This window comes from Neltuma alba, unplaced genomic scaffold (genome assembly GCF_004799145.2).
Source record: "Neltuma alba isolate B1F8T4 unplaced genomic scaffold, ASM479914v2 tig00005457_pilon, whole genome shotgun sequence".
Lineage (NCBI taxonomy): Eukaryota > Viridiplantae > Streptophyta > Magnoliopsida > Fabales > Fabaceae > Neltuma > Neltuma alba.
Window position 1 is genome coordinate 2,572 of NW_021634117.1, and position 24,858 is coordinate 27,429.

At 37.7% G+C, this 24,858-nt stretch overlaps 2 protein-coding genes and 1 pseudogene across 5 annotated transcripts; 1 reads left to right on the forward strand and 2 right to left on the reverse strand.

Annotated features, from left to right (window-relative positions):
- The first annotated feature begins 830 nt into the window (after positions 1 to 830).
- On the forward strand, positions 831 to 3,901 carry LOC114747791 (uncharacterized). Of its 2 annotated transcripts, XM_028936138.1 has the most exons (4): positions 831 to 951; positions 2,435 to 2,583; positions 3,071 to 3,219; positions 3,293 to 3,901. In XM_028936138.1, exons 1-4 carry the CDS (start codon positions 906 to 908, stop codon positions 3,378 to 3,380), a joined length of 432 nt encoding a protein of 143 aa, XP_028791971.1. In that variant the 5' UTR covers positions 831 to 905; the 3' UTR covers positions 3,381 to 3,901. The 2 variants fall into 2 exon arrangements, with proteins under 2 accessions (XP_028791971.1, XP_028791970.1); XM_028936137.1 differs by lacking the exon at positions 831 to 951 and having other exon boundaries at positions 1,362 to 2,583.
- A 979-nt stretch (positions 3,902 to 4,880) lies between these two features.
- On the reverse strand, positions 4,881 to 6,678 carry LOC114747797 (high affinity nitrate transporter 2.4-like; annotated as a pseudogene).
- Positions 6,679 to 16,445: 9,767 nt separating this feature from the next.
- LOC114747792 (SNF1-related protein kinase regulatory subunit beta-3-like) lies at positions 16,446 to 19,452 on the reverse strand. 3 transcript variants are annotated; one of them, XM_028936141.1, is made up of 4 exons: positions 19,303 to 19,452; positions 19,098 to 19,213; positions 16,999 to 17,109; positions 16,446 to 16,906 (listed from the first exon to the last, which is right to left on the reverse strand). In XM_028936141.1, exons 3-4 carry the CDS (start codon positions 17,023 to 17,025, stop codon positions 16,580 to 16,582), a joined length of 354 nt encoding a protein of 117 aa, XP_028791974.1. In that variant the 5' UTR covers positions 17,026 to 17,109; positions 19,098 to 19,213; positions 19,303 to 19,452; the 3' UTR covers positions 16,446 to 16,579. The 3 variants fall into 3 exon arrangements, with proteins under 3 accessions (XP_028791974.1, XP_028791973.1, XP_028791972.1); XM_028936140.1 differs by having other exon boundaries at positions 16,999 to 17,093; positions 19,303 to 19,451; XM_028936139.1 differs by having other exon boundaries at positions 16,999 to 18,745; positions 19,303 to 19,451.
- Positions 19,453 to 24,858: the final 5,406 nt, after the last annotated feature.

Genomic DNA, 24,858 nt, shown 5'->3' on the forward strand with positions numbered 1-24,858 from the left:
TCCACAAACATGATGATTCTCTTTAATTTCGCCGAACTTTTCCCTCGCTTGCCATTTTAAAGTTGAGCAAACGGGAGAGTTTGGTCTGAAATTAATACGCACGCTGCACCCTGCGTTGCAACCACTGTCCCTGACAGTAATTACTACCCAAAACTCCAGAAATTAAAAAGGGAACGGAATAGAATTGAGTTTGCACCAGAACTTTGTCCAGAACGACTCAGTGCGAGAGTTTATAAAAGGAACCAACTTCATAACCTATGGATTGCAGCCTCATTAAATTCATATAGCCTTTAGTGAATTCCGTTTGTCTAATTCGTTATAGATATTAACTATGCATGAGAAAACCCGCGTCTGCTTCAAATCTGCAAAGTCCCAGAAATATGAAGAGACAAAATTTACTCTTTTCACGTGAAACCTCACCACTTGAACCTGAGAGCTCAGAAGGAAGCAGCGATCTGCCCAGAAAATCTTACCTAGATTTATCGTGTTTGCTGATTGGACAGATGTTGGTTTCATTGCACAGGATTGGAAAATAAATATTTTGAAAAAAAGCAATGCCTTTCTTGCAAATGGCATGTTACCATTGTTTTTTTTTCCCCCTTCTTAACAATAAGCAACATATTTTCGTTTTTTTTTTTTCCTTTGCCAGCAACAGTGAGCAATATATTAATATATAATATAAAATTACAAGTATAATTTTTAAAGTGTTTTCCTTAAATACTCGCTTATTTTATGTAACAAAATCTACAACGGAAAGGTAGTTATGGATTTAGCAAGAATTAATTCTTACCTGAATTAAGAGGGTAAATCCTCTCAACAAGATGAGGATAAGATACGGTGGTTAGGGAGGTTGGCCAGTTAAGTTAGAGGGACAGGGAAGGATCGTTCATGAAGAAAAATCTTTAATGGAGCTCTTAGTGCGCCCAACTTCACTTCCCTCCTTCTCCAACAGTAAGATATTATCTTTCCTTCATTTCCCCCTTTAATTTTCGTACTACTAGCTCTTGCTGCTACATATTCTCATTTAAACTTCATCAATCTACTGGTTGAACATACCAATCTGCCGAGAGACCTCAAGGAGGCACCATTAATGATCCCCACGGCTTCTGGATAGCTTTCATCTCAATAATTCGGTTCGGTGGAACCACCGTGCTGATTGATTGCCTACTTTTACGGTGGAAGGTTTCTATTAGATTGTAAACCTGTAATAATCCAGATAGACATGGTTCGTTTGCCTCATTTATTAGCCTTAATGTTAAATTGAAAAGAAGTCCCCAAAAGTCTCAGTTGAAACCTTGAAACCTGTCTCTTGATCTGTTTTGTCTAGTTGGATGAGAATGCCACTGCTATCGTAAGTGGCCCTTTAACTCTTTTGGTAAAGATCAGCGTCTTGTATGATTTCAATTTTACTGGAGTAGTGGAGTTAACCGTGGGAAAACCCAAGAAATTGAGCTTCCGGAATCTTACAAGTGTTCTGAAATGGACTCATTTGTGTTCTCATTTCTGTACAAGAGTTTTTGTGCTTGCAGTTTCAACTGTTAGTGTTTATTCTCACAACAGAATGAACGGTGTCAACTTAAACCTGTTTCACGAAAAATCGTTTTGCTACTCTGTAGCACTCAAAAGTTGTCTCTTGAAACAAGTTTTTGAGGACACCCCTGCAAGATTTATACTTTTCAATCTAGCAGAAGTGTTCAAAGTTGGATGCTTGGTTCATCTTACTCTTTAATAAGACCTATTTCACCTGAATTATGACAAAGAAACCAACTGCCTTCAGAAGAAAGGTTGAAACTTGCCAATCTTTGTGCATTTCCTGTCGATGCATCTTCAATACTCCTGATGTAATGTACTATTGGTTTCGCCATTTATATATTGTCACCTTTTGCTTTTCTTGTCAAAATGATATACCCTAAATTTAATGTTGAATTTCCTAAATGTTAAGTGAAAATTGCTTGTATCTCAGCACATAAATGACAGCAATATCGAACTTTTCAGTATTATAGTACGCCAAGTTTTTCTTTTCCTATGATGGTTGTCACTTGTAGAGTTTCACCCCTACTGTTTCATTGTCATCTTTCTATCATTTTCAATCAAGATTAGTGTGGGTTTTGTACACTGCATGGTCTCAGAAATTAGCTATTGTTCTCATACATAATATTATTTGTTGGAGTTTTTATATTATATACAGATTACCACTTGCTTTGGGTTATTGTTAGTTGAAAATAATTTGTTTTATTACATGCTATTCTCTTCTTGTCTTTTATTTCACTAGCATAGTTAACCATTCCTCAGACCTTCTGGTTTAAACTTTTCCATTTGTTGTTTTATGGTGTTCCTACTCCTAGGACAGCAATCCACCGATCAATGTTGTTAAAATTGAGGACATACATATCTTACCAACGTATTTTCGAGTCTCATTTTGTATCTTTTATAGATGTGAAGTCACAGTTACAAGGAAGGAAATGTTCCACTATTACCTCTGCACTACCTGAAACAGCGGCGTCAGTGGCTGTCACTGCAACTCTTGTCGGTGCAGCAGTTACCCTTCTTGTGAAGAGAACAAAACCTACTGAAACGAAAGAGGTCAGTGATTGATCTTTCCATTCAGAAGTATTTTGGAAATATCTGTGTTCTACGATGTCTACTTTATGCCAATGTTAAAAATTATACATTTTTATTCAACCAAGGATGTAAAAATTGCTTCTTCATCAATTTTATGATTCTTGTAGATGACAATGTAGCGGTAAGTTCCATTAACACTAAAAAGTATAGAAACTTCTTAAAGACCGAAGATTCAATTATATTAGGCGTTCCTGTTTCCGCATTACATGACGACTGAACAATTGCAGATGCTGTTCTTTGTCCTCCAGAAATATGGCATTTGTGAACTTGATTGTGTGTTGACAATTCACTAATGCCAATATTTGGCTAGCCTAGAGATAGGCTGTGTAACCCACAAAAAAAACCAAAAAAAGGTCATGCACTTATCTTTAATTAAATAGATCAAACTGTGATAAATTGCACCCTTTATTGGCAACTGTTTGTGTAAAGAAAGCTTCTTGTGAAAAAGATTCAATTCAGAGTATGCGAAGATTGTGCTGGTTCTGGTTTATGCTCAGAATGCAAAGGTGAAGGATTTGTGCTCAAGAAACTCTCCGAGGAAAATGCCGAGAGGGCAAGAAAACTTTCCAAGAATATGGCTACTCGATTCACAGCCGGGTACTATTTTTATTTCTCTCCATTCCTTTCATCGCAAGTTTTTTGAATTCATTCACTCACCTGAATTTCACAGCCTTCCAAAGAAATGGAGCTATTGTACAAAATGTTCTTCTGGCCGATCATGCCCAACCTGTGGAGGCAGTGGGAAATTAAGCATCTAGGTTTTATCACCCAGTTTGAGAAGACACAGATCCTCTGCATTATTTGTGACCTTGTTGACGGCAGGATTTAGAGTCCGATAATAATTTCTTACGCGAAAGCTCGTGACTGATGTGAGTTCTCGTCTCTGCTGGTGTGTTTATAACTACAATTCCTAACTCTGTTGATCTCCGGTAAAAAAAAAACTCTTGATCAGGGAGCAAAAATCTTGTGTACATAATGGAGCGGCAGTGTAAATCAAGTTTTTCCTCGCAGGAGGAGAGTCTAGTTCAACAGAAGACATGTGCTTTGGCTTCTTTTATGTTTTATATTTTTATTTTTATTCTCTTCCATTGTCCTTTATCATATTTGCTTTCTAATGTTGAGATGTAAAACTTCTAATACTTGGCAACCGACATGCTGAGCCAAAACCAGGGAATCATGTTCCCGCAGTTGAAGTTATTGTTTTAAAAGAGTTGACATAAGGCTGCAATCTCAAACATAAATGCAAATTATACTGAAAATTAAACCTCTTTTTCATGTACTATGAAGGTGACATTGATCATAAATTGGTTTACTATGAATTTTATGTTATACATTGATATATTTAAACTCGGACGTTTGTTTAACATGCAACGCTGCGGTCAGAATACTATTTTTTCACGTTTCTAGTTTTTCTGTTTTATGGATAGCATTTCCACAGCGAAAAAGAGATGAATGTGCATGGAGCATTTTAGAGTAAATAAATTCATTTCCCTTCTTGCTACCTTGTTTCTCGTCTTTTTTGATCGTACGTAAACGAATTCATATGCCTAAAACTGCCTGCCAGTCCATAAAACTTAGAATTTAGTGAAAAGACAGATAGTGGTAAAGAATCCCATTCTTCAGCAGACGTGATGATGCAACTTCGTTCCCACCACGCCGCAGTTCCACGCGAAACCCAAATTTAATCACATAATTCAAATCATTTGAATTGCATGCATCAGCGTTGGTGTCTCCATCATGATTCAGAATATGCTTTGACTTACCAATATATTCTACGTTTTCACAAGCAGAGACGAACTCTCCGGCAACTAAACAATAATATTGACATGTTAAGATTCATAGTAATGGCATCAGCTGAAAGGCCTTAATATTCACCAATGATTTTGCATTTGATGCCACCTGCAAACAACTTCCCCTTATAATATTCTATATCTGTATATTAGGATTTTCCCACTTTCTTTTTAAGGTTTCCTTAATGGTACATACTACATGGCATTCATCTTCACTTAATAAGCATGAATGCCTACCAACATTATAAGTACATTCTTCTATGTGCATTATTAAAGGGAAAATTGCAAAAAAAAAAAGACCTTGAAATTACAAAAACGCAGAGAGGGACCCTTGACAACTTCACTATAGCCTGTGACAATAATATGTCATAAAATTGTCAAAACCTAAAATGAAGTTGTCAAGGGTTCCTATCTGCGTTTTTGCAATTCTAAAGTCTTTTTTTTGCAATTTCCCCTATATTATTAAAACCCAAAAGTTAAAAAAATAAAATAAGGATCAGACAAGGGAAGGAGTTGTATTCGGTGGTGTTGGGGCAGAGGCCACACGCTTGCCTCTCTCAGATCGGCTGTTGGCCGCGAACTTGAGACTCTGCTGATGCAATCCCTTCTGCTTCTCCTCCTCGTTCCATTCAGAAGCATAATAATATTCTTCGATGGATTTATCAACATCTTTGGTAGGAGGAAGAAACATGCTGCCCCATTGTGGGAAGTGAACCAGAGTCACAGGAAGTGTACAGCACACAATCATCACACCCATCAAGGAAAGACCAGTAGAAGTAGAGAAGTTGGAGGTTGAAAAGAAAATCAACTGGGTCAAACCCGACCCGAAGTTCCCCCCGGCCCCAGTCAGACCCGATATGATCCCCAGAGACCTCCTTGAGATGAATGGGATTATACCAAATGTTGCACCGCAGGCAGCTTGAGCTCCCATAGAGAAGAAAATCATAGCCAACACAGCAATGGGTAGCGAATTAGCTCGGCCAAGCCATATACAGAAGGCCCCTCCTAAGGTCTGCAGAATCCACAGGACCCAAAGCCTCCCTCTCATGCCAAATATGCGAGCTGCTGTGTCTGAAGCATATCCACCAAAGGGACGAGCTACGATGTTGGCCATTCCAAATGTTGCTGCGATGACCCCAGCTGTGTGAAGCTTCAGATTGAACCTGTTTTTGTATGAACTAATAATTAATCAAATCGTTGTGACGATAGTGCCAGAAGGATATATATGTTTAATGAGTGGAGCTGAACTCACCTGTCGTAGAAATACTCAGCAATGACGTTGTCAGTGGTTAATTCAACTCCCATAGAGTAGCCATAGAGAAGAACAAAAATCCATGTTCTGTAATTTGTTATGGCATACCACAGCACCTGAACAAATCTGTTTAATCAGCATCCTTATCCATGCATGTCCTGTAATTTGTCGTAATATACCAATCAGAAAGAAATTATAACTGACCTTGGAGAACTTGTCCTTAGCAACATCACCCTTTTTCTGCAAGGTAGAGAGGTTTCCATCAGGTAAGTCCTGGCCAAGAGTTAAGACGAGGAGTCCCATGATGACATTCAACCAACCAGGAACAAAGAACGCAATTCTCCAGGCAGTGAAAGGAGTAGCCCCAGCTCTTCGGGTCACCTTGTACACCAACGGCATTATAAGCTGAGTGGCCCCACCTCCCATGTTGCCCCACCCAGCCGCCGTCCCATTAGCCAAACCCACGATCTTACTGTTAAACATCGTACTCATCCAGTACTGACACGACACAAATGTCGCCAAGGAGAAGCCGATCAGAAACCTCACTGCTATGTACCCAGCAGCATCCTTCACGAACGACATGCAGAAAACAGTAGGAGCTGACATCATAATTAGAAAAGCGCAGCCATAGCGAGGGCCTATGAGGTCACACACTGCACCCATCGTCAGCCTTGAGAAGATGCTGCCTGAAACAGAGGCAACCCCGGCATTCCCGATGTCTTACGTTGTGAGGTTGAGGTTGTCCCGTATTATGGGAACCAGGGGAGCAGCTGCGAAGGTTGAAACGAAGCAAGTGAAGAAGGAGATCCAAGACAAATGGAAGGTTCTCATGTGGGGTTTGGCTAAGGACAAGGGTCTGAACACCTTGGATTTATGCTCTGAATCTACAGGGAGAGCGAAGTTGGCAGTTGTATCAGTTGGGACCATCGGGGAAGCTACCGAGGATACAAAGGTTTGCTCTCTGCCTGTTACCCCATGCATGGAGCTTCCTGGGAACCCCTCAATACCTGCCATTGTTTGTGGAAGAAATTAAAACTCAGAATAGAGAAATAAGGAACTGAGATAGCTCAAGATGCTGGGGTTATGTACAAGGATGTGCAGTGGGGTATTTATAGAAGGAGGTTTTGGTTCTTTTCCCCATTCAAGTATACGTGCTTTATTACTATTTGGTCGCTTCATTTATAAAGCAGGATTTAGTCTTTGAAGATTAATATAAAAATAATTAAGAGAACTTAATTTTAAGAAATTGCGAAGGTATAGAGACAAAAAGGAAGGCGTGGACACTGTAAAAGCCTGCCCTAGTAAGAGCCGATGGATTCCCAATGGCCGAGAAACTCTAAACAAACAATAAAATAAATAACATCCAACTCGCCGCATCTTCGAAAGGAAGTCTCATTGTACATCCCAGGGATCACATACATTTTAATTAAGTGTTGATCATTAATTAGTCTGTCTCCCACGTATGCATGCATGTTTCCGTTTCAGAGTTTATTTACGGCATGTGTGCGTATATATTAGTTAGCCGTGACTTTCTGTGCAGCAGCCTGGATCAGGTATATTTGGGGGAGGAGGGATTTCGTCGCGGTATCTCGCAATATCGCTGATCTAGAAGCTAGTATCTTCTTAATTAATTGTATACTTATATCCAGTACTGTATATAGTAGAATATTTTATTGTTTTCCAGTTTTTCATGAGAGTTTTGTAAAACCTCTAGGGTAATGAAAACACGATGGCTCAGCATCTATCCTTAGGTTATACTACTGGTAAGATTATTGTAGTGCTTTGCAGGGAAGCATAAGCTAGGATTTTAGTAACAGCTCCACTGAATGCGTATTGAAAGAGGATTTGCAATTTTGGGCTTAGCTAATAACCTTGGCACAACCCCACCCTCAAGTAATTGAGAAGCATATATTAACTCAGTTTTATTCAATATAGAGCATTATATATATTTATATCAACATAAAATTAATCACATTTCAGCATATCCTAACGTAGTTTATTCATTAATTGAAAACCCAAAGTTGAATTGAAATTATATATTTCATTTATTTTCTATCTATCAGCATATATGTGGCAAGTTGGCGCGGTGAATATGCAAGCAGACACACACAAACTTACACTTGGCAATGTAATTTGCAATTAAATTAAAATCAACACTTGAATGTAAACTATAAAATTTATTGAAAAAAATGACATTTAAATATTGCATATGGCCTATATTTTTAGATATTATCATACTATACCAACGCCAATTGAATCAAATATATGTCGCACATGACGCTCGGTTGATAGATCAAAAGGTGAAAGGATCCGTCCATATAATTGCTAATTAGTTGAAGACTACCGCGAAATGGAACAAAGAAAATGAGGTCACTGGATTGTTTATATTTCAGTTCATAAATGAAAGCGAATTGTGTTTGTGATTGAAACTTATTGCATGTGTTGACAGTGAAAGAAACAATATCATATGAATACCAACTTACCCTTTCAAGTGTTCTTAGAGTTCTTTCTCCTTTTACTCTCTCTCAATTTGTGGCTCCTATTCGTTGGACATGGACACGCCCACGCATTTTTGTACGTTTTACGATAAGAAATTCTGTGTGTTTCAATCTATCAGTCGAGCGTACGTCATGAGACAACGATGGGCAACAATATTGCTGGTCCACATTTTTAAATTGCTCGGGTTGCTTAACTATAAATCATATGTCGGATTCTCAGAAGTATGTCGTCACAGATGTTAACCAACCGATACAACCAAAATATATAATCACAGGAAAATTTTCCATCCAATATATGCATATGGGGGGGGGGTGTGTGTGTGTTATAGAACTAGAATCCTAGCATTTTATTTTTAACCTGCACGCCTTCAGTTTTGTGTCTTTTTTGTTTTAACTTTGCTGTTTTTTTTTTTTAATGTTACTAAAGAAAGAAGCAAGTACTTTTGTTTAAATTGTCTACCGAGGCTCGGTTAACAAAAAGAAATATTCGTACAGGCAAAGCAACGGTTGCTTGTATTGTTACCGCAATTAACTTTGTATAACATTATATATAGAATCAAGAAAAAAAAAAGCCAATAAACAGTTGTATTATTCATTAGCACAAAAAATACTATTTATTAGTCATGAATAATTATATATAATTTACATATGCACATAATTATTTTTAAATTTTTTTTAAAACTTGTTTAATTATTGATTCAACCATGATTAGGAGTGGAAATAGGTTAGGCTAAGTTAGGCTTTAGCTAAATAGGCCTGGGCCTGCACAGAGATCTAAAGCCTGGGCTTGCATGTAGGCTTTTTTTTAAGCTCAAGCCTGAGCCTTCAAAAGGCCTGAAAGCCTTTTTAAAAGCCTACTTAAAATTTAAGTATTTAAATAGGCTTAAAAGTACATGCCTACAAATTCATATATAACTCTTCAAACCTATTTTAAAACCTACATTATGTCTTAAAAGCTTAGGATCTATTCTCACATACAATATAAGATAATAAGAGTCTAGTAAGGAAAAACAATACTTAGTGACAATAATTGTTCCAACAAATATGAATAAGAAAAACCAATTATATGTTAACTAAGGAGATATATTTTCTAAAATCAACCAAACCCAACAAGTGGCATGTAATTAAAACTAGATTTTACCTCTTGCTTTTCTAGCAATATTATAATATTTCATTTGGGCATCACTAAAACAAACTTACTACAAGAACATAGGGAGTTTAGAATGAGAGAGAGCGTGGGAGGCGATGGAGACGGAAGGGGGGACGGTAACGGTGATGGAGGTAATGAGACTGGTGAAGATGGCGGAGGTCATGTTGGGAACCAGGGGCCGGATCAGAACAAGGGGCCTATGCCTTTTGTCTTTGGTAGTGGAGGGATAGGAGAGGGAATAAAGAGGAGCAAAATGCCTATCAATGAAGACCGGAGAAACAACTCCTCGTCATATAAGGAAAAGCTTCTCTCCCTAGGTTGTGGGGGATACCTTGTGAATCATGATGGGAATGAAGACATCGTAAATGGGTGGAAGGGCTTCTATGCAAAAATGAATGCTGAGGCTAACTCGAGTAAAAGAAAGGAAGATTCAGATGGGGAGGAAATTGAAGACCGTGCGGGGAAGCCGAAATACCCAGTGCTTTCTGTGTCGACCGAACAATACACGGCGTGGTGCCAACCTTGGATGAATTCGCTGATAATTAAGCTCCTGGGCATACAAGTTCCAAGACATATTCTCATTGATAGAGTAAGACGAATGTGGAAACCGCAACACCCAATGAAGGTTACTCCGCTCAGTAATGATTATTACATCATTTCATTCACTAGTAGGGAAGACCGAGATTTTGCGTTTCAGGAGGGACCTTGGATGATTGATGATCATTATTTGCTGGTGCAACGGTGGAGGCCTAATTTTAACCCGTGGAAGGCTGATACCCAGAGACGCATTGCGGCTTGGATTCGAATACCAGACCTTCCGATGGAATTCTATAATGTGGAATCGTTGGGGATTATTGGAAACATGGTGGGACGTACAATTAAAGTGGACAGGTCCACATCCATATATGATAAGGGGGGCTTTGCCCGGATATGCGTAGAAATTGACTTGCAAAAACCCTTATTGCCTGCCTTCACGGCCTGGGGAGAAGATCGACAGATAGTATATGAAGGGCTCCATCAGGTCTGCTTTCATTGTGGGAGATACGGTCATGAACAACACAGTTGTCCTGAGATTATCACTTCGCCAGATGAGGGAGGCTCTTTGTCGGATGAAGCAAACAAGAAAGAGAGTGAGCAAGTAACGTCTTCTGGGGATCAGGCTGCTCGGAAGGATAGCCTTCCTGGATCGGAACAACGATCCGTGAGGAACTCCGTGACGGCGACGACCACCAACCACTTAGGGCCACAGATGCTAGTGAAACGAGATTTTCGGAGGGGAGTTATTGGAGCGGATAAAAAGGGATTTACAATGAGAAATAACGCAAAAAATCAGCACAGGATAATAGCCAAGGATGAGCCGAAGATAGAGACGAAATCTGTGGGATCCCCAACGGATAAAAGTGGCAAAGTCGCACATGTGGGACCTGCGTTGAAAAGGAATTTTGGGAAAGATATTATTAATTCTGCTACTTGGGTTAAGGTGGGCTCAAAACGAAAGACTAATGAGAAGCCCAAGCCACGAGGTAAAGAAAATAGGCCCAACTCGAAAGTGAATCATGGGATGGAGCTAAAAGACAAACCCATAACCTCTACCAACTCTTTCGCGCTGCTTCAGAGGGAACCACCCGATCAGGAACCAATGCCGCTTCATCTAGAAAAGAACTCGTGTGGGCAAAGCTCAGATTGCATGGACATCATGCAAACCCCTGAACCGACTCAACATAGTGCAAAGGATATGCTGCACGTGGGTGGAAACGACGAGTCAAACCCCAATAACACCATTACGAGCGTGAATAACGGCGGTGCAACAATGAGGATGACAGTGGATAATGTCCAGGTGCTAGACACGAAAGTAGCACAGAACTCCCCTTTAGTTTCTTTATGAATTTCATGATCTGGAATTCAAGAGGGACAGGTGCGAAGACATTTCCGAACCTGGTCCAGGATCTGAAGAATCACCATCAGCTTGACTTTCTTGCGCTAGTCGAAACTCGTTCTGATACAATCACCACTGAGAAACGAATTCACCGTCTTGGCTTCCAAGCATTTACTTTTATTGAGTCTGAAGGTTATAGTGGTGGGATCTGGTGCCTATGGAATGCTGGGATACGCAGAGTGGAGGTCCTCCAAAGACACCGACAATTCATGCACTTGAAATTAGAAAACAGCCGCCATGAAGTTTGGGTTATGACTATTATCTATGCTTGTCCTAATATTATGGCAAGACGCAGCCTCTGGAGTGAATTGCAACGACTTGAGAGCGCCACACAGGCCCCATGGATTCTTGGGGGTGACTTCAATGCAACGTTATTTGCGTCTGAAAGGAAGTCTTCTGCTATTAACAAAATCTCGGCTGATCGAGACTTCTATAATTGGTACGAAGATAGCAGTGTGGAGGATTTGGGCTTCAGTGGGCCACAATTTACTTGGAAACGAGGAACCACAGAAGCTCGCTTGGATCGTTACTTAGCTAATGATGACTGGTGTCGACTTTTCCCTCATGCAAAGGTAACCCATCTCCCTTGCTATAAATCTGACCATCGCCCCATTCTACTTCGTCTTGATCTGTGTAGGGAACAACCTCAGCGGCCGTTCCGCTTCATTGCGTCATGGGTCTTACATGATAAGTTTAATGATTTTGTTAAAGAAGCATGGAAGAATGAGATGGATTGGAAGCCTAATATCACACAATTCACCGAAGCTTGTAGAGGGTGGAATAGAGATGTATTTGGGCATATCCAAGGGCGGAAAACTAAACTATTGAAAAGACTTGATGGGGTGAATAAGGCTCTTGCTCGTGGCTCTAACACAAGCTATTATGAGGAACTACAAACTGAGCTCTGGAAGGAACTTGAAGGCGTCCTTGCTCAAGAGTCCCTTTTGTGGGCTCAAAAAGCGAGACTAGATTGGAATATATATGGAGACAGGAACACCAAGCTTTTTCATTGTTATGCCAACGGACGGAGAAAGGCCAACCGAATAGATGCTATTTGCCTTGAAGAGGGCAATTGGTGCTATAATATTGAAGAAATAAAACAAGAGGCAACGTTGTTTTTCTCCTCCCTTTTCAAAGAAGACAACATGATTAGAGAAAGTATCTCGTGCGGAATTTCCTACCCGCCCGTGGATGATGTATATCTGAGATGTTGTGCCCGAGATGTTGAGGACGATGAAATAAAAAATGCTTTATTTAGTATGGGGCCCCTAAAATCTCCAGGACCAGATGGATTTAATGCGTTATTCTTTCAACATCAATGGGATACTGTCGGCCCTATGTTCTTAAGGTTTGTCAAGAGTCTTTTTGCAAACCCCCAATCTATTGAAGAGGTGAACGGAACGCTGATTGTACTTATCCCTAAAAAAGATCCACCTGAGAACTTCAGAGACCTCCGCCCTATAAGCCTATGTAATGTGGTCTATAAGGTGGTGACGAAGATACTAGCAAATAGATTGAAAAATTTTATGCATCAAATCATCTCCCCTAATCAGTGTGGATTTGTCCCGGGGCGTCACAGTTCTGATAATATTATTATTGCACAGGAGGTCATTCATTCTATGCGCACCATGCGTGGGAAGAAAGGTTTTTTGGCAATTAAGATTGATCTGGAAAAAGCTTATGACCGAGTTAATTGGAATTTCATGAAGAATTGCTTGACTGAATTGAATTTACCAGAACATTTTATGGAAGTTATTAAGTCGTGTGTTACCACGGCTGACTTACAACTCCTTTGGAATGGAAGCAAAGCGGAGTCCTTCAAATCTTCTAGAGGAGTACGTCAAGGAGACCCAATCTCCCCTTACTTATTCGTCATTTGTATGGAGAAATTAGCTCATATGATTCAAGAAAGGGTGGAGCGGGGAGAGTGGAAACCAATCAGGCTTACAAAAAATGGCCCCCCACTTTCTCACTTATTCTTTGCGGATGATATCCTTCTGTTTGCGGAAGCTTCTCTACAACAAGCTGAACTGATAAATAATTGTCTCCAATCTTTCTGCTGGAGTTCAGGTCTAAAGGTCAATCTCGCTAAAACCCACATATGCTTCTCTTCTAACATTAATCATACGAGGTGCTCTGAGATTAGCAGGTCCTTGGGATTTACTCAAACATCTAATCTGGGTAAATATTTGGGTGTCCCCTTGCATCACAAAAAGGCCACCAAGGAGACTTTTCAAGCAACTGTGGACAAGGTCAAAGAGAGATTATCAAAATGGAAAGTTAATTCCATCTCGTTAGCAGGGCGATCAACACTGATTTCCTCCGTGACTGCCGCTATCCCCAACTATGTCATGCAAACAACACTGCTGCCACCTTCAGTTTGTGAAACTCTTGATAAACTTAATCGAGGATTTCTGTGGGGGAGTACACCTGACAAGAGGAAGACTTCCTTGGTCGCCTGGGATTCAGTCTGTAGAAGTAAGACAAGTGGTGGCCTAGGACTGAGGCATGCCACCCTCCAGAACCACGCAATGCTCATGAAACTAGGATGGAAACTCGCGAAATGTCGTGACGATCTATGGGTTAAAATCGTTCGTGATAAGTATAGATGTGGAAATGACCTAATGCCAACCATTGACTATAAGCGGAGGGGATCGAACATCTGGTCGGGCATCAAGAAGATATGGGATAAGGTTGAGGAGGGTATTGACAGTACTGCGAGGAATCCTAGCATACGATGGAAGTGGGAGCGTAGTGGTAATTTCACTGTGAAATCTGCTTATGATCAATTGATCAGCCGAAGTGATACAACGAGTGATGCTTCTTGGGGGCGAATATGGAAACTACGAATACCCCAACGGTGCAGAACTTTTACTTGGCTAGCATCTCGTAAAGCTCTCCTCACTAATGCAGCTCGGAAGAAACGAGGACTGAGTAATGATGACAGGTGCCCAGTTTGTAAGAAGGAGGTGGAAGACCTGCTACACGTGCTGCGAGAGTGCAATGACACACGAGCGCTTTGGAAAAAACTAGTTCACCCTACTGCATGGAAGAAGTTCTGTACGTTAGATTTTCCTGATTGGGTCCGGTGGAATATTACTAGAAAAGACGGAAAAAACATGGAGTGGGGGAGCCTATTCTCTGTATTGTGTTGGTGGATATGGCGACGCCGTAACCTGATCATCTTTGAAGGGAAAAAGCTTCATAATGATGTACTCATAGCGAACGCTTCAGCAATAGTAATGGGCATACGTGAGATGCAGGTTCTCTTGAAGGGGGCTCACATACCAGGAGTGCAACGTGGAGCTGTTACAACAAACTGGAAACCACCTGAAGCTAGTTGGATCAAGGTAAATGTAGATGGTGCCTTTTCTCACTCGATGCACTCTAATGCTTGTGGAGGGTTATTACGAAATGAAAAGGGCGAGTTCCTCAAAGGCTTTGTCTGTCGGATGGACAATGGAGATGCTCTTTCGGCTGAGTTGTGGAGCTGTCTGCATGGACTCAAAGTTGCATGGGATGATGGACACCGAAGAATTATCTTAGAATCAGATGCCTCGACAGTAATAGAGCTCTTATCTACTGAATCCGAGGAGAGCCATGCGGACTATACTCTCATCTGTGCGATTAAGTCCCTCATGGATAGAAATTGGGAGGTTCGACTATCACACACACCTCGAGCATGCAACGCTGCGGCTGATCATCTGGCGAAGCTCGGTCTAGGAGGTTTGCTGGGATTTCACATGGTCTATGAACCACATCATGTACTGGCTGAACTTTTGGATACAGATTGCTCTCTTAATAACGGCAATCACGTAGGTGTTAGCTAAGGTCTCCTTTTGTTATCAAAAAAAAAAAAAAAACAAACTTACTACAATTATTATGCTTCAGTGAACAATGTAAGTCAGAAGAGAGGGAGTAAGCTAACGTAGTCATCTTGAGTGATCAAAGAAAAGAAATGTAGAGGTGAAAGATTGATTGATAAAAGGGTTGCGTTTATGTGTGAATGATGGGATGTGAGACTTAGGATTATGGCTAAGTTAGTAATTTTATAAATAATTTATAAAATTAATCTAGATTATATTATATAATAGTGTAAATTAAAAAAAAAGTTAAATAGGCCAAACCTGTAGGCTTATAGGCTAGGTCTTATAAAAACAGGTCTGGCCTGTTTATCTAAATAGGCCTTGCAATAGGCCTAAGCCTGAGCCTGGCCTATTTACTAAATAGGTTAGGCTAGGCTTAAAGTAGGCTAGACCGTAGACCCCTGATAAGAGCCTAGCCTACTTCCACCCCTAACCGTGATCCAACCAATTAGACCATAAGAACCATGAAGCACTTACTTTTCTGATTCAATGTCCAGCCCGACTTTGAAATTATTAAAGATTTGTTTGATAATTAATTTGTAAATTTACTCCTATGTAATTCTCCCCCTGAAATAGGCCAATTGGACAGGTCAAGAAAATAGCAGTAACAACTGTAATAGGAGCTAAATATGCAATAGCAATCCAAGGGCGCATACCTAGACAAAAATTAAGTTCCCACTCACAACTCATGTAACAAGCTACACCAAGTAAGAAGTACAAAACAATTAGTTCATAACGATTCATCAACGGATGCTGCTTCCCATATCAGATGAAAGTGCAAACCTATAGCTGTGGAAATAGGAATAATGGCACCAGAAATAATATTATTTCTATAAAATAGAGATTCAGAAACAAGCTCACGAATACCATCTAGAGGGGCAGCAATGAAAGTGATAATAAATACAAAAGTTAGGGTTAATAAGGTAGGATCATCAAAACACAAAACCATCCAATGTAAAGATGGTTTTCAGTGCTGAGTTTCGTTTATTTCCTGTGGTACATATCTCATTTCCAGATAGAAATATAACCATATATATTTTTTGGAGCACAAAAAAAACTCTTGCATTTTCACCTCACTTTGGATTCTCTCTTCAAAAAAATACAGTTTTATATCGAAATCCAATCTCTTTTTTTTAATTATTTATTGATTTTTATTATTCATAATAATTAAAAAATCAAATTTAACTTTGAATTATTTTCGAATTATTTGCTATTTTTATTTATTTATACTAATATTCATACAAATTTAAATTAATATTCTTTTTTATTTTCTAGTTCTAATTTATTCTAGTTAAAAAAATTTTGGACCGCCGCAGCTGAAATTTGCAGCATAACATTAAAAGGAACATGCATAGTTAACAGAAATTAGAGTGCGAGCAATAAATATATAATTTCCTATACAAATCTGATCTTTCAGCCGAATCCTGGCGAACTGTTCAAAGGAAGAAAGTTTTTCATATGGAAATTACACGCTTGTAGTACTGCCTCTTTGGACTGGTTTGTAAAGCACAACAGTAACATATTTTGATCGGAAGCGATGAGTAAGTCCTAATGCCACCACAGATCTTGGAGCCTCTCGGTTCTCAATATAAAGATGATTGAGAATCACGTCATGAGGCAGTGGAAGAGTCTCTGAATTGCTTCTACTAGCAGGACAATTGAGCAAGGTATGCTGCAAATGCGGAGGTACAGTGGGGGGATCACGAGCGTCATCTTCATTTAAAGGATACACGCTGTTATAACTGGAACCGGGAGACTTCGGAACTTCAAATCCCGCAACAGTTACTTCTTCCTGCGCAGGTAGTTCATTACATCTTTATACCTACTACTGACAAGAAGTTGATGTAATAGGCATTAAGCAACCAGCAACGACGAACCACTTACGTGATCTTCAGGGTATGAATTGCTCATATTCAAGTTGGAATAATCCACAAGCCGCGGAATTTATGAATGAAAGCCCAATTGAGAATCCGATGAGCCTGAAGAAATGCAATTCTGTTCACATAAGTATAACTCAGAGCGAAAAAAGAGTAAGATAATGAATATATACCTACTGGCCAGTCTAAGTACAAACAATGCACGACGAAGGCAAGGAGCAATCGAGTTTGTTGTTTTACAAATTCTAAAAAACATGTCTTTGGAACACACATACTCCCTGTAAATCAATTCCATAAGCTGTAACTAGATGGAACTAGAGCAAACAAGAAATTAAAATACGTCCCCACAAGAAATCTAGAAGGGGAAAGCATTCATGGTCAGAACCTGTGATGTCGGACTGCTATTTTGCTTCACTGCAAACAGAACAAACTGAATACAGGTTATGACCATAACAGATTATATCACAATAGTGAAGCTTCTGCCTTCTAGAGTGACCCCACCTTCATACACCACTAAGGCCAGGAAGGGATCGTCCCCACGATAACTTCCACCTTGTTTTACGTAATGAAAATGTAGACATCTAGCAAAGCGCCCCCCCCCCCCAAAAAAAAAAAAAAAAGCATCGTTTGTGTCCAATGCACGGCAAAAACCCTCATTAAATCTGTTACAAACATCAATTCAAATGGAATTTTAGATTTCTCAGTGCAACGGCGCCCATGTTGCGGACTGTTCCGGTCTCCATGCTTCAAATCCAAGTACAAAACTAACCAAGCATAAAGAGACAGGCAAACATATTTGATGTGGGTACTACAGGCATGTTGGTTAAGTGCTGAACCCAAAATACTTAAATAATTTTTTGTATGGCAGATGAAGTATTACAAGTTTTCTTTGACTGGCTTAATAGAAATAAAGAAAACAGAATCCCTCTGCTCATCAGGTGAAGTATCATGATAAGGACTTGAAGGAAACCGGGGAGGGGGGGAATGTAGCAAAGAATATAATAAGATACTTTCTTTTTTCTCTTTTAGACGAAAGTATATAATGAGATGCTTAATACGATGCGTTGAGTAATAAATCGGTTGGGAAGAAGGACTCAAACCTAGAAGGAAGATATGCAACCGTTAAAACGCACTAGCCAACTAAGCTTGTAATGAACTTGAAAACTGAACCGAACCTATTATTCAGTCTGACTTTGCTTCAGTTCTGGATTGAGATAAAACATCTAGACTCTTGTACCAACACTTATGCACGCACATCAAAGAAGCTTCAAGATAATCATAAAAGTAACCAAACTGGAAACAGACACGAAGCAAGGGAGATGTCAAGGCTTTCCAAATTCAGATAACTGCAACCCCGTGACCTCAACTCTATTAAATATATAAACTAATGGGTTAGCCATAATTGCACAGTTTGAATTTGCCAGATAGAAGTCAATATGAAGCACAAACACTTAAAACAAAAAAGAAAAAAAGAAGGGAGCGGTGTGTGTGTCAACTTTGTCAGCCTTATAGTGGCTAGTAGTGACACTATGGACTTGTAGCACATATGAGCAAGCCAAAACACCCGGCAGCTCAGCCTGAAATTGCGCCAAGTATGCATAGCACGGCCGCTCGTTCCCACCCACCATGTCACGTTTCAGTGCAGCCAGATGTTTCGATTCACATAAAGCGATAACAAAGTTGACACATCTAGGACCATAACCTCTTTGGTTTCTCTGAAACATTAACTGGACTTTAACTGACAACTTGATGCACTGAAGTTCGGAAAAAAGAACAAGTCAATTGGTCTCAGCATCTCAATCAAACAACACTATTTATGAAACAGTTGCTTGCTGCCAAAAAATTCCAACACACAGTTATATGCTAATCTTCCAAGGAAAGCATGACCAAGTAGTCATCCCGGAGACCCAGACCATATGTAAGAGTGGCGTTCTTAAAGCATCCTTAGAATTCTATTTGCACAGTCGAGTTAACAATAAAAGTCGAGATTACACACAGAGAACGAAAAACAGAAAATACATAATACACATAACAATGGTCTTTTCGAACGGAAACCAAACTAGAGGCCCAAATCCACCACCTTTGATAACGGGAAGTTAGACTGACCTGATAAAACTCCGCCGTCGAGCTTAAGAACTCAATGAGTCCTCTTCTGATTCCTTCTGGAAGTAACGATCAACAAAAAATATTTCTCGATGAAATTCGTGAAAGCCAAGGTTTATCTGCAGAAAGGTTTCTCGAAATCAATTAGGAAAATAGAATTCAAAAGATCTCGTAGAAATAGAAAACGAATCAGCAATCAAAACCCTACCTCATTGAAGACACGATGATCACAGAAGCAAGCTTTGTTTTGGCAATGAGTCACACGCAGAAAGCATAGACAAATAGAAAAACAAAAGGGAACACTTGTCGCCTGAGGAAATGGTGAAATTTAACAGTCGCAATCGAAAATCAAAAGAGGAATATTTGAAATTGAAGTCACCGGGGTAATTTCCTTTTTTGGGCCCCTGGTGAATACGTACTTTAATTTTCTGTTTTGGGAATAAAGAGAGGGCCAAGCCCAGTTGTATTAACCAAGACAGACATTAGGGACTGAAAAAACCCCACTTTGGGCCTTGGAGAGGCCATGCGATCGACGGAACAGAGAATCTAACCCAAAAAAACAGTTTAGTCGATTCCATTGCGTGTCATGGGCCAATTGTTAAATCATTCAAGAAGAATTGGGTCAAACTGTTAGAGCCCGAAAATGACAGCATTAATGGGGCCCACATCAAGACGCGTAATATTTTACGTCGGTCGAACCCCAAAAAAAAAAAAAACTTGTTTTGCGGTTTTAAAAAAAAAAGAGAAGAAGAAAGAACAGATGAAGAGGGAGAAGTGAAAGAACACGTGAACTCGGCTTTGCTGAACTGTCATGCTCAAGTATGAGACGATGGCGTTGTACATGCCAAGTTGTAAGGTCGCGGACCGATCTGCTTTTCGGTAATGTTTGGTACGTTTTAATGAGCTTTATTTAAAAAAAAAATTAAAGAAGCGAAGTTTTGAAATTTTAATTAAAAAAAAGTAATATAAAAAAGTAATAAAAATTAATTAAAAGTTTTTTACTCCATTTTTAAAATTTTTTAAATTGAGTTTATTAAAAAAATTTCTCTCCTTTCCTCCTCTCACTTGTCTCATTTATTCAAGTATGAAATTTGTTGTGAATGCTCATTTCAATTTTGTTTGTTTTTGTGGTTGATTAATTAAAATTAAAGCAGGGCATAAGAAACACAAATGAAACAAAAATTAGAAAACGTGGGAAGCGCGTTCCAGCCTTCCAGGCCTAGCTGGCCCCCTTTATTTCTTGTTTTTGTTTAGTGCTTATTTTGTTAATCACAGAAGGGTATTGGCATGATGAATATTATTTTCATAAAACAACTAAAGGTCTGTGCCGTGCCCAGTAATGATGACAATTTTAATTTTTTTCTTTTAAGGATTATACTTGTTTTTTTTAATATTTGAATCCTGTTTTGAAGAGAGAAAAAAAGTAAGTTGTTGAAATCTCAATATTGATGATGACTATTCATATGAAACCATTTCGAAATATTTGAATGGTTGGCGCTGAGGTCGACAGTTGTGTGTGTGGGTGTGTGGGTGTCCCAGCTCAGAGACATGAGACGTCTGACCTTGAAAATTCTTTTGAAAGAAAAAAAAAACAATAAACACTGATAAATTATGTCACAAACCAGATTAAATTCGTAATATTTTACTTAAAATTACAAGAGAGCTTTGATATCATTAGGATACACAAAAAGCAAACCATCCTCCTTTTTTATGGACTTTTTGTTTTTCAAAAGTCCTGTTATTTACTGTATCATGTAAGATATACTATGAATATGATATACTACTTCCTGTCCTTAATATAAAATTTTGTTTGATTTTTATTTTAATTCTAAATATAAGATCCCAAACTATTTTGTCTTTATTATTTATGTATTTTTTTCTAAGTAGTTCTTCTAATAATGGTAATTCTAACTATCATATTTGATTAACAAGGATATTTTAGAAAATACAACACCTATTTATTACAAATAATTAATTTAATTTATTTTTTTAATCTTTTTAAATTAGTTAAATAATTTTTATAATTAGAAGCGGATGTAGCATTATCAACGTGGTTTTTTTTTCACCAGAATATATTATAAACCTGTTAACATCTGCTGATACTAATTTGATAAATTGATTTATATAAAGGCTTGTGATATTAGCGACAGCGTGCAGTTGAATCTCTTTTCATATTAATTACTCGACCAAGCTTGTGCCTCGTGTCAATATTAATTATAAACGCGACGCCCTCGGAGAGAGAGAATAAAAGATGGGTCCCAAGCAGAACAAAGTCAGGTGGACACCATTTTTTTCTTTGATCACATCATCAATGTGTTCTTTAAAATGTCAAAAAAAAAAAATTCAAATTTTTACGAATACGGAATGTGTTTTTCTTCTCGGTGTTCTCAAAATGTACACTGTACACTGTAAACATGTATCATTGTTTACCATTTTACTTTTACTATTTGTTACGAGTACTATATAACATCAGTTCAAAAGTACATTTTTTTATTTTATCTATGCGCTCCAAAATTTTGAACACGTAAGAATTGGGCATTCTTTAAATTTATGTGTTTATTGAAAATGATCTTTTAATGATCATATATGTATAATCACAGGGCAGGTTTCAAGTTTGAATGATGAATTAAAACAAATTTGCTGATAATCATAATGTATATCATATAAATATATGAGCAGTCCATGTTGCGTGCGATTTGAGATGGAAGTATAATGCTCATCCTTTGTATCTATATGCACGTTATAGAAATTAATTCATTCTATTTACATTAGTGAATAATGATATAAATATAATAAATATTGGATACCCAGATATTTGAAGCAGATAATCCTTTTCCTTTTCCCTTTGCGGGTACATCCTTTATCCCAACTAAAGGGCTAAAGCCTACGATACCGTTTGATTGGATTCGCGCGTGAATGATAACATATTCTTTTCTTTTCATAATATCCCCAAGGTGTTTAGATAAAATTAAAACTATGATTTTAAAAGTGTTTTTACAGTATATAAAGTAAATATATGGAGAAATTTATCTCGATTTACGAAAAAGTACTTTTCAAAAGCATTTTTGATACTATCCAAGCACCTCCTAAATATGACTCATCATTTTTTTTTACACTACCATTGCACGAACTTAGTTAATATGGGTAAAGTTTAAAAAAAAAATCGATAGATTTAATGAGTTAACTTAACTATCATTCTTAATGAATTAGTTAAACCGTTAAAGCAATGTACTCCAATGATCCAGTCACGTTTAATGTATTTCATATAAATTAAGAAAAATTTTAAATTTTATTATCTCTCTTTTAAAATTTAACAATTTAAACTTTATCTCACTTTAATACCCCATCTGTTCCTATTTATAAACTTTAAATTTAGGAAGAAACGTATGGTATTTAATACTTTTTTTTTAATGTTGCCCTTAATTATTTCTCTCGTATTATATTTTCTCACATATTCTCTTTCATTCTTTTCTCATTTATTATAAAAGTATATTTGGGAACAAAAGTATATTTCTAATCTATTCATTGCTTTTGACTAATTTTAACTAATTATTTGTTATCCGTAAATTACTTATTTGAAGCATATAACAAGGACCGGAATGAATATACATTATATCCCATAAGAACAAAATCAACACAATAAAAAGAAAGGATAAAATTTCTATTATATAAAAAATGTCTTTCTGTACCCTATAAATATGACCCGATTAGTAATCATATGTTATGGAGAGTGTAGTAATTACTAATTAGCAGCCGTATTTGGTTGGCTTATTTGCATGGTAAATGGCCATACTAATTGCACATAAAATATGGCAATTCTAGCTTATAAGTTCCTCTGTCAAGAGTCTTGTAATTTAATGTCATGAAAATTGTTTTATATATAAGTGAAGAAACTATAAATTCGATTCTACTTATTATCTCAAGCTGCTAGTATCTGTCACATTACATTAATTTTAAAAAAATCACATGGTTTCTCTTATAAAAGGCGATTAAAGTCTCCAATTTTTTTTTTTTAATAAAAGGTCGATTTTATCTCACTTTAGCATCTATAAAAAGACACATATTTCCCTCAAGATCCCTTTTCATCATCCCTCCCCCTCCCTTGGCACCATCAAAACATCGACAGCACCTCATGGAGGAGGGACCTTTTTTTCTGTTTGCTGAGAAGATAAAAATGTCATTCCATAATTTCAACATATTCATTTAACAATTTGTGTGTGTGTGTGTGTATCACAGTATAATGGTCCGTGCATGATAATTAATAATGCATTCAACTCAACTGTATTGCATTACAGTTTTGTGATTGATCGAACCAAAGGGAGCCCACATTTTTCCATCACACAAAACTCTCACAAAGATGGAAAGAACAATCAAAGCACAAAATATCTATAATGGAGATGACGATTCTTGATGGATGTGTGTGTGTGTACAAATTCAGAAAAAAATTATTTCAAGAAATTGATTATGGAAAGTTACCAAAGTGACATTAGAAGAAGAATATTGAAGAGTGCACAATATAGGTGGCCCCATCCAGGTTTGAACCTTTGGATATCGGGTCTCCATCACTTCTGAATACATTCAACTATATATCGACTGCATTAACTAAGACATTCTATAAATAAATATTATTTATTTATAGTCAGCTGGACGGAGAGTGTGTCGCTTAGCTTAATATTTATTCACTCTTAAAATGTGCCATAATATTTATAATTTATAAATAGAGTATACTTTATTATATAAATTATATAGTCCAACGTTTTTCTTTAAGAAATACTTGGACTAAAATTTTTATATTCATTATGTCGAAATATTCAATCACAAATAGTTATGCGCCCTATTTTTGAAATGTGTGCTTACAATTAAATGATAATTTTTCAAAAATAAGACACATATAATTATGTATGTTGAAAAATTTGACATAATAAATATAAAGAATTTAATTTAAATATTGCCATTTTTCTTCTTCTTTTAATTTTTCTATTGTCGTACTCTTATAAAAAATAAGATCATAATTTCTTATTATATTAACTCATGTAATGAATAAAATTATAATATCATTTTATGTAACAAATTTTTAACATTTTTAATAAAAAGGTAATTTATTTTCTTACACTGTACAAAAGCGTTGGAATAATTGGGTATAAATTGAACTGATACGAAAATAAAAGGACAACATTTATAGAAACTATAAAATTATCTGAAAACAACGAGTCCAGACGTATAAAGTGCTTCTATAATAAGTAGAATTAATGAAGATGTCCTTGTAGTGCATTTTTCCCCTCAGCTCGGCCACAGTTATCCATGTCCTTGTGCCATCATAATCCCTCCCATTATATTCACTGGGGGAAAAAAAAAAATCCTCCATTAAAAGAGGGGGGAAAAAACTAGGGTTTAAGGATCACTTGGTACAGCGTCATTAATACAGCTAAGTTCCCTCGTTGAACCAATGAGAATACAGAGAAAGCAAAACTCTCTACCAATAAAGCAATAAAGGAAGAAGGCCATGCTATCCTCTCTCTTGCTCTCTGCGTGTGTGTGTGTGTAAGTACCTGAATCTGACCTTCTTCTCCTGTATTCGCCCATGTGGGTTCCCTCTTTCTCTTTGATTTTCTCCTGTGGATTTAGATCCCATCTCAGGTGTTCTGTTACATACTAGGTAGTGTGCTTCTTTTTGCTTCAGATTTTTTTCTCTGTTCTTCAGTCATATATATATGCGTTTGTATTTTTTAGTAAGGTTTTTGCTTGCTGATTTTCTTCACACTTC